Raw genomic sequence first — 15,064 nt, 5'->3', positions numbered from 1 at the left:
GAAAAAATCTGTTAGCTTTAAACTATACTTAAGTTTACAGTTTGAGTTAATATTCTCTGAGTACCTTAGTTTTCCAGTTATTGACCTCTATCAATTTATATTAGTAATCAAACTACTCTGGTTAAATCAGGGGGAAAAAGATGTCTATTTTCCAAGTTCTCTCTTTTTTTTTAAGAAATAGTGGCAGCATTTTGTGATAGCTCAGAAGAGTGTGTAGTGTCTTAGAGTAAGACCAAGTCAACTCTACTGTTTAATAACTTGTGACCTTAATCTCTCTCAGCCTTAGTTTTGTTGTCTGCAAAATGGAAATGATAATATGCATGCTATATAACAGAGTTGTTTTCTCATGCATGCAGAAAGTACTCTGAAAGCTCTGAAATATTGTGTACAATATAAGCAAGTGATAAATATAAATTATCCTGTCCTGAATCTTGACTGTGTTTGTCAATTTTCCTGGATTTTTCCAGAGGCTACCAGAATCTTCAACAAATTCCTTGGTTCCAGGCCAAGTTTTGTTTTTGTTTTTGTTTTTTAAATCTGAGCATAGCTATGTTGAGTCCCTATGCACCAGATTGAGTTAATGTCTAGAATTACATAGTTTTCTGCATTCCTGTATTCTGGGAGAAGGTAATTCCTCCTTGCCCTAACTTCCATCTCAGGGCAAAGAAACAGAGCCATAGAATATTAAAGCTAGAGGACAGCTAGAAATCAGCTGGTTTAATCTCTGTTCTTGATAGATGAGGACATCAAGGCCAGAAAATACAGTGTCTTTCCTGTGCGAAGTAGAGGCAGATCATGGATTAGAACTGAAATTGCCTAACTCTCCATCCTTTGCCTTTTCTACTATTTACAAATAAGTCATAATTATTGCTTTACATAGTCTATGTCCCTGGTTGAACTGGGTTAATCAGGGCCAGGTTAAGACTGCTTAGCAGAGATAGACAGATTCCTCAAAGGGCCCTAAAAAAAAGGTAAAAAATATGGGAGATGATGAAAATCATCTGTGTTCTATATAAAGGTTTCTTTATGGGGTTTATTGTTACTTTTTTACAGTATTTTGTTCTTACAAAATAAATTGATATACAATTAAAGTTTACATTGAATTTGAATTTATTTGCATAGGTAGTGGGGAGAGAGAGCAAGCTACAGGTCCCAAATTAAGGTGAATCCCTGGATAAGCATTAGATATTAGGGAGAAAATGAAGCAGGTAAATGTCAGAAAAAGGTGACCTTTGATTAATTTCGTTACTCACAAAAATTTATACATTATGAATTGTGGTAGCTAACAATAGTACACTCTCCTGCAGTAATACACTCTAAAATGTCACTAAAGAGAGTAAGATGACTTCCTAGATGTGTAGTCAATATAAACCATAAATTTTTAAATTGTGAAGAAAAATGAGAAATACAAACAGAAAAGTGGTGGTCATCATGTATTGTGTAAAGAGGAGAAGGTAGAGTAAGAATTGTTCAGGCTTTAGCACTGCCTGATGCTTTATCATAGTGACGAGGGGATACGAGATTCTGTAAAGTGATTCCAACCGAGTGCGACTCTGGAAAGTTCAACCAAACGACCAGCCAACAACAACAGCAAACATTTATTTTTTGGATATTATCCCATCAAGCCATAGCAGCTCTTGAAGACTGTCTCCTGATGTGTTAGTTGAAATCTGTGTCAGTAGAGAAAGGATCCACACGGACAAAAACACTGATTATTGAAGATTTGACATAGCATTGTCCTGGAGGGGGAGTGGGGAGGTGGAGGGCAGGGACAGAGTTGTTTGAGTGCCTTATGTGAATACCTTATTTGTTTGACAATTATATCCCTAGAACTGAGGATTATGACAGTTTGCTAAATGTATTTCTTAAGGACTTCCTACTTCCTTTTTTTTTTTTAATGTTCTCTATTCACCAAGCAACCTTCTGATCTTAATTTGATTTTCCAAGTAAGTTTCTGTACTGGGAAGACAATGTGCTGGCAGGCAAGCACAAGTCTCTTGTGGGCTGAGTAGTTATGTTTCTAATTGCAAATTCATAAATTAGCTTTCTGATTCATATCAGATTCAGCCGAGTTTGATAGCATGAGCGAACCCAAGGTTAAGCTGACCACTGAGGCTCCAGCCTTTAGAGCTAAAGAATTAGATCTTGGACCTGTGGTCACCCTTTCACAATTTAGATAGTATGAAAAAATGCCGTGTCCCTTACCTATCTAATTACAATGTGATGCTTATATGTTTTAGCAAACACAATATTTTCCAGATTTTTCCACTAATTTTCTTCAAATCTTGTTATTCCTATAATCATTTACTTTGTAGTGGCATACATTACTTTTAAAAATCTTTTCTTTAAGCAACTTTTAAGAAATAACCTTTAAATCAGTTCTCTACAGTTCTTATTTAAATAAGTAAAGGAATTTCAAGTCTTAATTTATCTTTCAAAGAGGTTTCTAAAGCTTATTTTGTACCCTGTAGCTCCAAATTTCTTTGAATAAACATTCCAGCTGTTAGCTAAAAAGCCACCAATTTACTATCATGGACATTTGTTTTCTTCAAAATCATTAACATTTTATCCTACGGCCTCTGTCCTCCTGAAGTGCTAACTTTTATCATTATAAGAGAGAATGTCAAGGAAAATATCATAGAACCATGCTGGTTAGGTCCGCTACAAATTTTGTTGTATTACCTCAAATAGGCCCCCATTGCTACAAGGCAGTCGTTTTGTTGTTGTTCAGTCATTTTAGTTGTGTCCAGCCATTCATGCCCCTATTTGGGATTTTCTTGGCAAAGATACTGGTGTGGTTTGCCAGTTCCTTCTCTAGATCATTTTACAGATGAGGAAACTGAGGCAAACAGGTTTAAGTGACTTACCTAGAATCACACAGCTAGTGTCTCTCCTTAAATTTCCTATGGCTCCTTCTCCTCCTCCACTTTCAGCTGGGAACCTTGCCTCATAATTGACTGAAAAAATTGAGGCCATTCATGGAGAGCTCTCCCTTTTCTCCTCCTCCTCATCTCACATCACCCAATTAGTTTCTGCCACTGTTTTCTCCTTCACCCCTCTCCCTCCTCATACACAAGTGATCCCATTCTACCCTGTCTTTTCCAGTAGATGTCCCCCTTTACCATCCCCATTCTCTTTCATCTTTTCAATCTCTCCCTGACTACTGGCTGCTTCCCTACTGCCTACAAACATGTCCATGTCTCCCCGATCCTCAAAAAAACTCTCTCTTGATCCCTCCTTCCCTGCTAAGTGTGATCCTGTATCTCTCCCACTTCTTGAGAAGGCCATCTACAATAGCACCTTCCATTTCCTTTCCTCTCACTCTCGTCCTAATTCTACAGTCTGGCTTCCGACATCATTCAACTGAAATTGCTGTCTCCAAAGTTACTAACAGTCTTCATTGAAAAAAGCTAGTGGCCTTTTCTCAGTCTTCATCCTTCTTGACCTTCCTACAGCCTTTGATACTGTTGGTCATCCTCTTCTCCTTCATACTCTTTTCTTTCTAAGTTTTCATGCCACTCCTTTCTCCCAGTTCTCCTCCTCCGTTTCTGACTACCTTCTCAAGTCTTCTTTGCTGGATCTTTATCCACTTGTGCTAACAAGTAGGTGTCCCCCAGGGTTCTGTCTTGGGTCCTCTTCTCTTCTCCCTCTAAACTGTTTCACTTGATCTCATCAGATGGCTTTGATTTAATTATTTTCTTTATGTTGACATTCTTAAATCTACTTATTCAGCCTTAACCTCAATATAGACCTCTAGTCTTGCATTTTCAACCGCCTATTGAACATCTTCACCCGATGTCCAATAGACATCTTAAACTCTAATTGTCCAAAACTGACCTCATTATCTCACCCCAAACCTCCCCCTCCTAGCTACCCTGTTACTGTCAAGGGTACCACCATCCTCCCAATTACCTAGACTTGCAACCTAGGTGTCATCCTTAACTCCTCACTTTCTCTCACCCTTCATGTCTAATCTATCATCTAGTCCTGTCAATTCTACCTTTGTGACATTTCTTGTATAATGCCCCCTTCTCTCCTCTGTTAACTGCCACCACCCTGATGTGGGCCTTCTTCACTTCATGCCTGGACTATTGCAAAGGCCTTCTGGTTGGTCTGCTTGCCGCAATTCTCTCCCCTCTCCAGTACATCTTCCACTCGGTTGTTGAAAGTGATCTTGCTTAAAGCACTGGTCTGACCATGTCACGTCTCCTCCCCCCTAAATTCCTGCCTCCCACTCGATAAACTCCATTGACTCCCTATCACCCTCAGGCTCAAATGTACAATTTCCTGTTTGGTATTCAAAGCCCTACGTGACCTCCCCCTTCCCTGTGCCTTTCCATTTCCTTATGCCTTATCTTCCCCATGCCCTACCACGACTCCACTTTTGTGACATTGGTCTTCTTCCTGTTCTCTGAACAAGATGCTCCCCCTCCAGACTAGGGGCACCTAATTTTCACCAACTATTCCGCATACCGTGAGGGCTCTTACTCCTTATCTCTGCCTCCTCACTTCCTTCAGATCTCAGCTAAAATCTGACCTTCCACAGGGAAGGCTTTCCCAGTCCCTTTATTCTAGTGCCTTCCCTCTGTTGATTATTTCCAGTTTATCCTGTATATAGCTTGTTTGTACGTAGTTATTTGCATGTTGTTCTCCCCCCTTAGATTGTGACCTCTTTGAAATCAAGGACTGTCTTTTACCTTTTTTTTGCATCCCCAACATTTAGCACGGTGCCTTGCACATAGTAGGTGCCTAATAAATGTTTATTGACTGAATATGTATACACATACACACACATATGCCCCACATTGAAAAAGCAGGCATTTCTTCCTTCTATTTTTGTACCCTTTTCCTTTTTCATAATCATCAAAATCTTGGTTTATTAGCATCAATAGCACGCTTGACTTTAGCAAAGGAAGTCTTCTATTAATTCTGTTTTTCTGTGATGAAATGCCAAGTTTGTGCCCTCACGACCACTTCTGTCACCTAAGGATATAACAACTTCTTCCAATAGCCTATGGCCTCCAGATATAGCCCTTTCCCCTTTTCATACTCCTCCACATGAATAAAGCACCAATATCCATAGCAACGCAATCTCTAGCTGTCTGTCTCGACTACAGCAGAGACAATTTTATTTTAAGTTTAAAATTTTATCAGGTTATAAATTATATTCAGGTAGTCAAAGTCACGTTAAATAGATAGCAAGTGTAACTTTATCCAGCTTAGGGGATGAGTCTTCAAGACTTCCAGATGCAAGGGGATATGTGGTAGAAGCCATAACTTTGGATTTGGGTTCAAATCCTACCTACAATTCTTATTACCTGTATGACGTGGGACATGTTATATAACCTCCCTGGGCCTCAGTTTCCTCGTATGTAAAATGAGGAGACTGGATTAAATGGCTCCATAAGTCTCTTCCAGGTTTAGGTATATGATCTTATCACATTTATTCCTATAGATATATAATTATATGTCCATTAATTGAGAAATAACCCACCTATATTTGGAGAATATATGAATTTTGGAGCCACCATCACTCTCAAGGACCACCTGCTAAATTACAGAGGTAATGTGGTCTGCATCAGTGGTGGAAGACAAGTTACAATATTTGCAATGCGAGGTACACACGGTCACAGAATTCTAAGACATTAGATTTGACAGCCACGTTAAGGATCATGTAATCCCACTCCTTCCTTCTTCAGATTGGAAATCTGAAGGCCAGAAAGATGGAATGAATGCATTTGTTTATGAATGAAAGAACAGTTTGGAAGTGCTTGCTGTTTTCTAGGCACTGTGCTAAATGTTTGTGATTGTGCTTCAAATAGTCATTCAGGATCACAGGATGAATTCCTTATAACATAATCAACTGTGCTTTTGAACTTGAATGGAGTATTTAAGCAGCCATTTGGCAAACTACAATGCTTCAGGAAGTATTGGTGTCAATTGCCTGCAGTGGCAGCCTAGCCCCAGATTAATCTGTATAGTGTAAACATTCTTTGTTGTGAATAGCTTTTTTATAATCCTTTATCATTGTCGCTGTTACCACCCTGATTGAGGCCCTCGTTGTATCTTGACTGGACTATTACTTGCACCTCACAATGAGTCTTTCCACCTTCAGTCATTTCCTCTTCCAATGCATTCCTAAGAATCACCACCAAACTGACCTTCTTGTTGATTGTCAAGGCCAGCTGTGCTTTTCTCAAGAATATTCTTGTAATACAGTGTAAGGAAAATGGTGACATTTGAGGGAGACTGACACTCATAGTCAGTTTAATGAACGTAGAAAAGAAACAAGATGAAAATCAGTAACATTAAATTAAGCATAGTAATAAATTGTTATTCTTATTATCATTATTATTCTTTAGGAAGCATCTGCAGCAGAAAGAATACTTGCAAAATATCTGGAAACAGAGACTGCCACCATCACTGTAAAAATAAAGATACGTGTGGACATGATTGCTGTGAGTTCCTTAGAATGGGATCATTTCAGGCTTTAAAATTTGACAATGGTAATATAATTTTAAATATCAAAATATAATGTTTATATTACATTGAATATAGTCCCTATGTATAGTTTTATTTCTTTTTCTTTTGTATGCAATATGAGAAAAAGTTAACTATTAGATTTTGAGAAATTACTCTCTATAAAAACATCTAAATGTGGCCTAAATCCTAAATTTCTCTTCAAAGGTAAAATTGGAGTTGCACAAAAGTCAGAAATGAGAGAGTCAACATTTTCTTCCTATCTAACTGATTTAAGACACAGAGATGCAATTTCATCTGTTCCCCCAGTTAAACGCCTCAAGGTTAGTTTTCTGAACAATATCATGTTGTTCAGTTCTGTTATGTGTCAGTTAAATATGCACATATCTTCCTGTGTCTCTAGATTACCTGGTAGAGGCATCTCCAGTTCTTTTAGCCCAGCTTCAGATGGCGTGATCTGCAGGCTGTCCACCATCTGGACCATCTTCAGATTATCAATGTCTTTTCTAAAATGTGGCATCCAGAATGCAATACAACAGATGTGATCTGTCCAGGGCATACCCTAGTGAGGTTACCAGCCACCTCCCTGTCCTAGACACAATGCCTTTCTTAATAATCCCAAGATTGCATTAACTTTCTTGGCTTCCATGCTATACTGTTGACTCACATTGAGCTTCTACTCCACTAAAAGCCCCAGATCTTTATTAGACAAACTGCTATCTAACCATATCTCCCTATCTTGTACTTGTAAAATTGAACTTTTTAATCAAAGTGAATTATATTACATTTAAACTTATCAGATTTAGTCCAGTGACCTAGCCTGTCAATATTGTTTTGGATACTGACTGTTGTTCAATATCTCGCTCCTGCCCTGTTTGTCACCTTTAGGGACTTACCAATAAGAGTAAACTGCTAACTCCTGTATTGTCTTTTGGGAGCTCTATCTTCAATGGGACACTGAATTTAAAGGTCTTATATGCCAGGCCTTTTTCTTACCTCCATATGCAAGGCCTTGAATAGTTCTAAAGGCTGGCATTGAACAAAAACTCCCTTTCCAAGTGATTTGAGAGTTCCTACCTGATGAAAGAAAAGTCATTAGAATGTCATGTCACTGGACCCAATAAATGAACTTCAGTACTCTTTCATGCAGTTTTATGAAGCCAGTCCAGCAGCTAGAATTAGAGCAGTATATATCCTCTTGGGGAGCCAGAGAGTAGGATCAGGCTGATGGTAGAGCACTCATTTCTTTGCTAAGATGAAAAGAGATTGAAGGATTCACATCACAAGAGGCTAAAAAGAGGGATATGGTGACAGTTGACCCAGTACATAGAGTTTGAAATAATTACTGCTTCCAACAATACCAAACCTCCTTGTCTGGCAGCACAAGATTATTTCATAATGACCAACTGTAGTTTTCCTGCTTTGCTTTGTATTCTCAGTTTTTCTTATTACTTTATAACCTTTGTATATGCCCAAGGATCTTCTTAAACCATTCATCTGTTAAAATTTATTCATGTGTAATCAAGAGTGAATTTGTTTTTTCTTCCAATAGATGCAGATAAATAAATCTCAAAATGTGGATCTTAAGAAATTTCGATTTACTCCAAGGGCTTCGCTTCCAGTTTCTCCAAGGTACTACTACTACTACTACTACTACTACTACTACTACTACTACTACTACTACTACTACTACCACCACTACCACCACTACCACCACTACTGCTACTGCTACTGCTACTACTGCTACTACTACACTATACTTGGAAATTGTATTTGAAGGGAAACTCTCAACATAAATCTTTTTTCTTATAAGCACAAACATAGTATAACACATTAGACCAGGAGTTAGTTAACCTGAAATAGCCAGGTGCTTAATTTTTCTGGGTTTCAGTGGCCTCATCCATAAAATAAAATTGTTGGACTAGATGATCCCTCAAATCCTTCCCAATTCTAACATTCTGTTCTTAGAAGGAGTGTGCTCATTCAAAAAGAGGGTTGCTATCACATGCCCCTAGCTCTTGATGTTTATTTTAAGGACATAGGGTAGTTCCATAGGGCCTTTCTCCCCAAATACTGCTGTTACACCATCTTCAGGAATGCTAGGCAAAGTCTTCTCAGCAATCCCTTCGCCACTGTGTGGTCAGTGGTGCTCAGGTCTTTCCTTTCTGGCCAGGGATCCCCTAGGTTTTTTGCCGTCATTCTTTCAGTAGCACCCTCCATTACTCTCATTTATCTTGTATCTCATCCGCTTGGGCTCTTTGTGACTTCCAAAAGATCCATGACACCATGAAGACCATAACGTAATTTGATAAGCAAATTCATGCTCATGTGAAAGAGGGCTGAAATAGAAGATTGCCCCTTCTCCAACCCAGGTCAAGAAAGGAAACATTTCTTCCCTCTCTTAGGAATGGTTTTTTTTGGGGTTTTGTTTTTTGTTTTTTGTTTTTATCAATGGCCTTCTATACACAATACCTTTGTTGTCTAAACTTAAAAATAATAAGAATAGTAGGAATTTCAGACCAAGAAAGAATGGCAAAGCTGTGGAAGTCAGATAGAGGAGATATATGGGTGCAGGGAAGATTTCTCAATATTACCTTCACATTATACTAAATAGAAAACTCTCTAATCCATCCGTGTCTGGCTGTAGCTCAATATGTGTATATTTCCACCTCCTTTCTTCCATTTCCAGTTGGTATAAGTGACTCAGAGGAGGGGTGAATGAGTGGGTCATAGATTTTCCCTCATTTGTTTGAAAAATGGTTTTTAGTCTCTTATTAATTTTTAAATTTATTTCCAATTTTCTCTTGTTTCCACAAATCCATGAAGGTCGAAGTGTACACAAATTTCTGCATCCTCCTTAGTGAAAAAAAGGGATTCTCCTGAAATCTGTGAAAAATCTCAGCAACAGCTGCAATCAGCTTATTATGGAGGAAAGGGTAAGTTACCACAGGTGTATGATTTAACAAGGGAAATGATTTTTCATTACTTCAGATTGAAAAGTAATAATATTGAAAAACAGACATCTAAAGTTATTTTAACTAACAACTCAGCTACAGTCTCCTTTTGAATTATTAGGTCAAGTTCAATCAATCAGTTATTCAACAAGTGTGTGTTAAATGCCCAGTACATACATACCAGGCACTGTGCTGGAGGGCAGAGATGCAGATATGATGAATTAAACTGTCCCTGCCCACATGGGCCTCACGTAAATGTGGGTTGTCCTCATTATTTTTACAATCTAACAGAGGAGACTGATTTTCTTTTCAATTTTAATCTTTATTCAGATCGTAAGAACCAAATAGAATGGATATTTGCAGACATAGTATAATGGGAAAGATTGTACTAAAAAGTGCAGGTCTCTGTTATGAGCAGCTCACTTTCTTTCAAGAATCTGATATGACCAATTTGTAGCTTTTAAAGCAGTCCTGCTTTTCTGGCCTTCTTTCTGTTCTTTGGGAGATAGATTTCATAATCTGATATTTCAAAAAATCCTGCTATTTCTCTTGGGAAAGGGAGAAATTCCTTTCCTTGACATTTTGCTAAACTAGGATTCTATGATGCCTAACATATTTTAATACATGCCCTACATATGATCTGGATACATTGACCTAAGTGAATGATAAATATGAGGATGTGGGGTTACATATAAATATATATGTATGTTTATAAACACATGTAATCAACAAAGAAAAACTAAAGAAGTATATTCAGTTTGCATGCTTAAGCTTGTAAGTATTTTATTTTGAATGCCTTTTCGATAATTCAGTGCACTTGTAATCTTATTGACGTGTGCACTCCCTACAACAATGCAAATCACAGTCCATCCTTACCTTCCTGTCCTGTGTGACTCTTGTACATATCTTCCCATAAGTCTTTTACAAGTGGTTCAACTCGTGTACCCAGGATATTCCTATAGCTCTGGAGACTGTGTCTGTTGGCAGTCAGAGGATTTTTCCAGACCCAGGAAACAATATGCCTGTGTAACCATATTTGAAAAGATAGTTTCTTCATGCTCTCATCCTAAAGAAAGGAAATGAAGCCTTGTAAGAAGTGAGAGATGAGCAATTCACTTGGGATAGGACATGACTTGTCCATGGCACAATGAGAGAGAAATAAGAGGAGCTTCTGGGGACCAGCAGTACCACTGCTGTGATTTGGGGGCTGAACTACATGTATTGGCTCCATGGAGCCAATAGTAAAAAGACTGTAATAGTCTTTGCTGAGAATGATGATATTGATGTCTCTTCTCTCCTTTCTCTTTTCTCTTCCCAGGGAGGGGATCCATCTGTTCCAAAGATAATCGGTTTCTTTAAAACTATATTTTATGTTGTTTACCTAGCCTTCCTTTGGTATCTTGATAACAAACTAGCATCAGGATCAAATTGCAATTAACCCAGTGTGTGATAAGCTTCTATCCAGCTTCAGACACTTACTAGCTGTGTGACCCTGAACAAGTCACTTAACCTGGTCTGCCTCAGTTTCCTCATCTGTAAAATAATCCAGAGAGGTAAATGGCACCATGACATTATCTCTGCCAAGAAACCTCAAATGGCCTTACAAAGAGTCACACAGGACTGAAAAATGACTGAACAACAATCTCATTTGCTCAAGGATGGTTTTGAGGGAGGTTATGGTTGGCTACACAGAGGAAGAGAAGGAACCTCTCTAAAGTGTTGACTGTGCAGGAGGTTTTCTTTGTTGGGTCCCAAAAGAACTAGTTATTGTTAAGCACTATTATAGCTTCTCAAAAGCAGGAGGAAAAAAGCTAAGCCATGTGAATCCAGACCAACATGGATTCCCTTGGGCAAAGAATAAACAAAATAGCAGTATTAGTGGGAAAGAGGTTTGGTCAGAAGACCTGAGCTCCTGTGCCTTATTGGCCTCAGGTAATCTTATAGTTCTGTCAGGGTTTCCCCCAGCAGGTTCAGGAAGCTTCATCCAGGCAAGGGTGAAGGCCCTGACTAAAGGAAGGTCGTACCCATTGGAACAGCTGAAGAGAGGAGCTGGGCCATAGTGACTCTGCTCACACAAGGGTGGCCAGAGAGATTGAGTAATTCACTTTCCTGCTCAGCCAAGTGCCTCTGAACCAAGCAATTGCAGCCACTGTTGCATGTGGAAACCAGTCGAGTACATAGGCATCCATTCATCATCTCTTGATCTCACCGCATCATTTTGTCTAAGTTAGCACAGTGGAATTTGGTGGGGGGGTTTAAAACCTCCATTCACTACTTCTGTATCCCTGGACTTTAACCTGTTTGCATCTGAGGCAATTGCCAGGACTTCTCTACTAAGTCCTAGATGGATGTCAATCTGTATTGCTGAAAGGAGTTATTGGACAAGGATTTCTCCCTGCTGGCCTAGCCACAGATCCTTCATGTGTTCTCATGCATCAGATAACATGCTTTACCCAGCTCGTCTGGCATAGTTCTTCATTAATAATATGTTGTAGCATGCTCATATCCAACACATACCAATGCATTGCTTTTTAGTTGACCCTAAATTTTTATCCTTCCAGAACTTTGGTGTGCTCTGACTTGCAGCCATGAAATATCATTGGAAGAATAATGGTGTTAAAGATAGCTCTTTGTTTCTTGAAGAAGCTTGGAATTATCAAAAAGCCCTGAAGAGTTTCCCAGAGATGATTTAGCCTGCTCTTACTTTCCTGTTTACTTTTGGGCCCCACTTATTTTTCATTTGTTATATCTTTTCATCATCTATGTACTGAAAAATGAGCTCTGCCCATTCAACTGCCTATCCTAGCTAGGATGGAATACTGGTGGCTGGATGTGTCAGTGTGTTTCTTCCCAGGTTCTTCAGCAACTTAGGTCCCCTTCTCAAGGCAGCCTATAGGCCAGGTACCTCTGAGGGATTATGGATGTCACTGGGGAAGTTCTGCAGCGTTCCTGTTGAATCAAAATCATCCACAAACAGGAGCATTTTGGAAGACCCCACCCATCCAAATCAGGGGTTTTTAATCTGGGGTCCATGACTTTTTTTTTTTAACATTTAGAAAGCTTTATTCTGAGAAGGAATCTTTGGCACCAGAGTGCTGAAGGGGTCTGTAACAAAAATGTTTAGGAACGCCTGATTTATAGGGAATCTTGCTTCCATTTGTTCTCTGTGTTATATATTCTCCAAATGACAGTGGCAAATATTTTTGGCAAGAATTCATCTTCGGGGGCAGCTAGGTGGTGCTGCAGTGGATAGAGCACCGGCCCCGAAGTCAGGAAGACCTGAGTTCAAATCCGGCCTCAGACCAAACACTTGACACTTACTAGCTGTGTGACCCTGGGCAAGTCACTTAACCCCAATTGCCTAAAAACAAACAAAAAAAAGAATTCATCTTCTAATTTTGTGCCTTATTTGATAGTAGTAACCAGTTATCAAAGATTACTATTATCTCTTTGTTACATCTGGTTATAAAGGGTATCCTATACAATTTGGCATGTACACGGGAAACACCTAATTGAAAGAAAGTCTTTAAAGGTAGCATTTTGCACTACCAAATATCATTTGTGCTTTTCACTCAGCTATATGATTGTAAAGGTAGAGGTCTGTCTGCTTTGTGTACATACTGTTTGTAGAAGCCTGGCTATTCCTTTCTCATGCTTTCATCAAAGATGCCCTTGATGTGTAGATGTATAATTTATTCTCATTATTATATGTGCAGTTTGGTAGTTATTGATATTCTCTGAGTCAGTAATTTGTGTGTTATAATAAGGTCCCAGATTTTGCAAAGCTTTCGGTATCCTCTTTAAATACCTGGGAACTCAATCTCTCAGTGCCCTCCAAGTCAGGTCACTGGTAGCACAGACTCCCTGTGTATACTTTGTCCAGTCCAGCTGCGGTTCTGTCTTCATTATGGTCAGGGGCCATTTCTTCTTCACCAAGAAGCAGGTCAGGGATTGAGGTTGGAGTATGAGGTGGTGGCTCCACTGTCCTTGATAGTGAAAAGAATTTGGTATGAAAATATTTATAGATTTTTCCCCATTTTTTGCTGTTTGTTGTCCTTCCTGTTTCATCTTTAAATACTTTTGAAATGACTTTGCCTAATTGGTTTCTTGTCAAACTTTCTTTATACCTCCTTTTCCCTGTATTGCTTCTCACTATTTTCTGGGGTGATGGTGCTTGTAATCTTCCATAAAGTTTTACAGATGAGCTTATGTTCTAAACTAGTGTTGTTCCTGGTTTCTATATCTCTACTCGGTAGTATTGTGTTTACTGATTAAGGCAGTTTTAAATATATGTATGTGTATATATATATATATATATATATATATATATATATACATGTATATATGTAAAACTTAATTTGACTTTATTAGACATTTTTAGAAATACTTTTCACACTTTGGATATCTCTAAAATAGTCCAGTATAATTCTGTACCTTTTTACTAAATATGTCTGGATTTTGGTAAATAGTCAAAGAATAATCTAGATTTATTGTCTTCTAATCTGTCACATTTTTTATAACAGTGCCTGTTTCCATATGTTCTTCCTCTGTAAAACCGGGGCACATGTACTTGCCCACCTACCTGCCGTATGTAAGCACAGAATTTGGCTGAACTTTTTGGAGAGCGCATGGGCTGGTGGGGTAGGATTAAATCATCTACTTGAAGTCACATTGTTGAAGTAGCATGATAGAGTGCTGGACTTAGGTTCAGAAACACCTGAGTTTAGATCCTTCCTCTGGCACTTTAACTCTCTGACCCTGGGTAAGTCACTTCAGATATGTCTGCTTCAGGCTATTCTCTAGGATTTGTCTTCTGAGTCAAAAGTGGCCTGCATTCTGTCAATAGAGGGAGTTCCTCAAACTGGTGAAATCATAGATCCTTTAACTGTTTGTCATCTTTGTAAAATGTAACTGGTAGGAAAGCATTTCAACAGTACATGGGTGGGGGCAGTTAGGTGGCAACAGTGGATAGAACACTGACCCTGGAGTCAGGAAGACCTGAGTTCAAATCTGGTCTCAGACACTTGACATTTATTAGCTGTGTGACCCTGGGCAAGTCACTTAACTCCAGTGCCTAGCCATAGAAAAAAAAAAGAGAGAGAGAGAAAGTACATGGGTGGTAATGGCTTATAGGTGAACCTCTTACCTGCATCTTCTCCCCTCATGTGTGCTTAAGCTGCTGTTTTTTAAGACCTCAGCCAGGCAATGATTAGAGTATATATACCACATCTTTATTATCCCAAGCTGGTTAATTTTTATGAAGAATTACTTAGGCACAAGAAATGATCAAGAAAAGTCCATTGTTTCCACCTAGAACTTTAAAGTGTTTGCCCACTTTGCTCCAAACCTGAGTAAAAACAACATAAAAGAGAGGATGTGGAAAGAGAGCTTCCTTCATTGTCTTTAATTGTTGGCACTCTTTTCATTTTTCGTACATATACATGTACACGTATATACAATGTATCTGTTCAATTTATTGTTCCCCATATTACTGCTTTCTTGCCTCCTTCAACAAATCAAATGAGCAAATTCAACAAATATTCATTCCTCCCTTGCTATGTGCAGAACACTGTGCTAGGTAGATGTAGGAGGAAAGACAAAGTTTGTATTTGATAAGGTATATATATGCC

General features: G+C 38.7%; 1 protein-coding gene across 1 annotated transcript in view; it reads left to right on the top strand.

Annotated features, from left to right (window-relative positions):
* The window catches only part of HFM1 (helicase for meiosis 1), a 140,519-nt gene that overhangs the window by 98,721 nt on the left and 26,734 nt on the right, over nucleotides 1-15,064 (top strand). Inside the window, exons 32-35 of the mRNA XM_078156573.1 lie at nucleotides 6,363-6,458; nucleotides 6,688-6,803; nucleotides 8,033-8,112; nucleotides 9,307-9,416. Of these exons, the coding sequence (XP_078012699.1) occupies nucleotides 6,363-6,458; nucleotides 6,688-6,803; nucleotides 8,033-8,112; nucleotides 9,307-9,416 (402 nt within the window). The remainder of the gene's footprint in view (nucleotides 1-6,362; nucleotides 6,459-6,687; nucleotides 6,804-8,032; nucleotides 8,113-9,306; nucleotides 9,417-15,064) is intronic.

Source organism: Phascolarctos cinereus, unplaced genomic scaffold (assembly GCF_003287225.1).
Source record: "Phascolarctos cinereus isolate Bilbo 61053 unplaced genomic scaffold, phaCin_HiC Scaffold_5;HRSCAF=322, whole genome shotgun sequence".
Taxonomy (NCBI): domain Eukaryota; kingdom Metazoa; phylum Chordata; class Mammalia; order Diprotodontia; family Phascolarctidae; genus Phascolarctos; species Phascolarctos cinereus.
The sequence above is the reverse complement of the archived record's forward strand: the minus strand, read 5'-3'. Positions and strand labels throughout refer to the sequence as shown.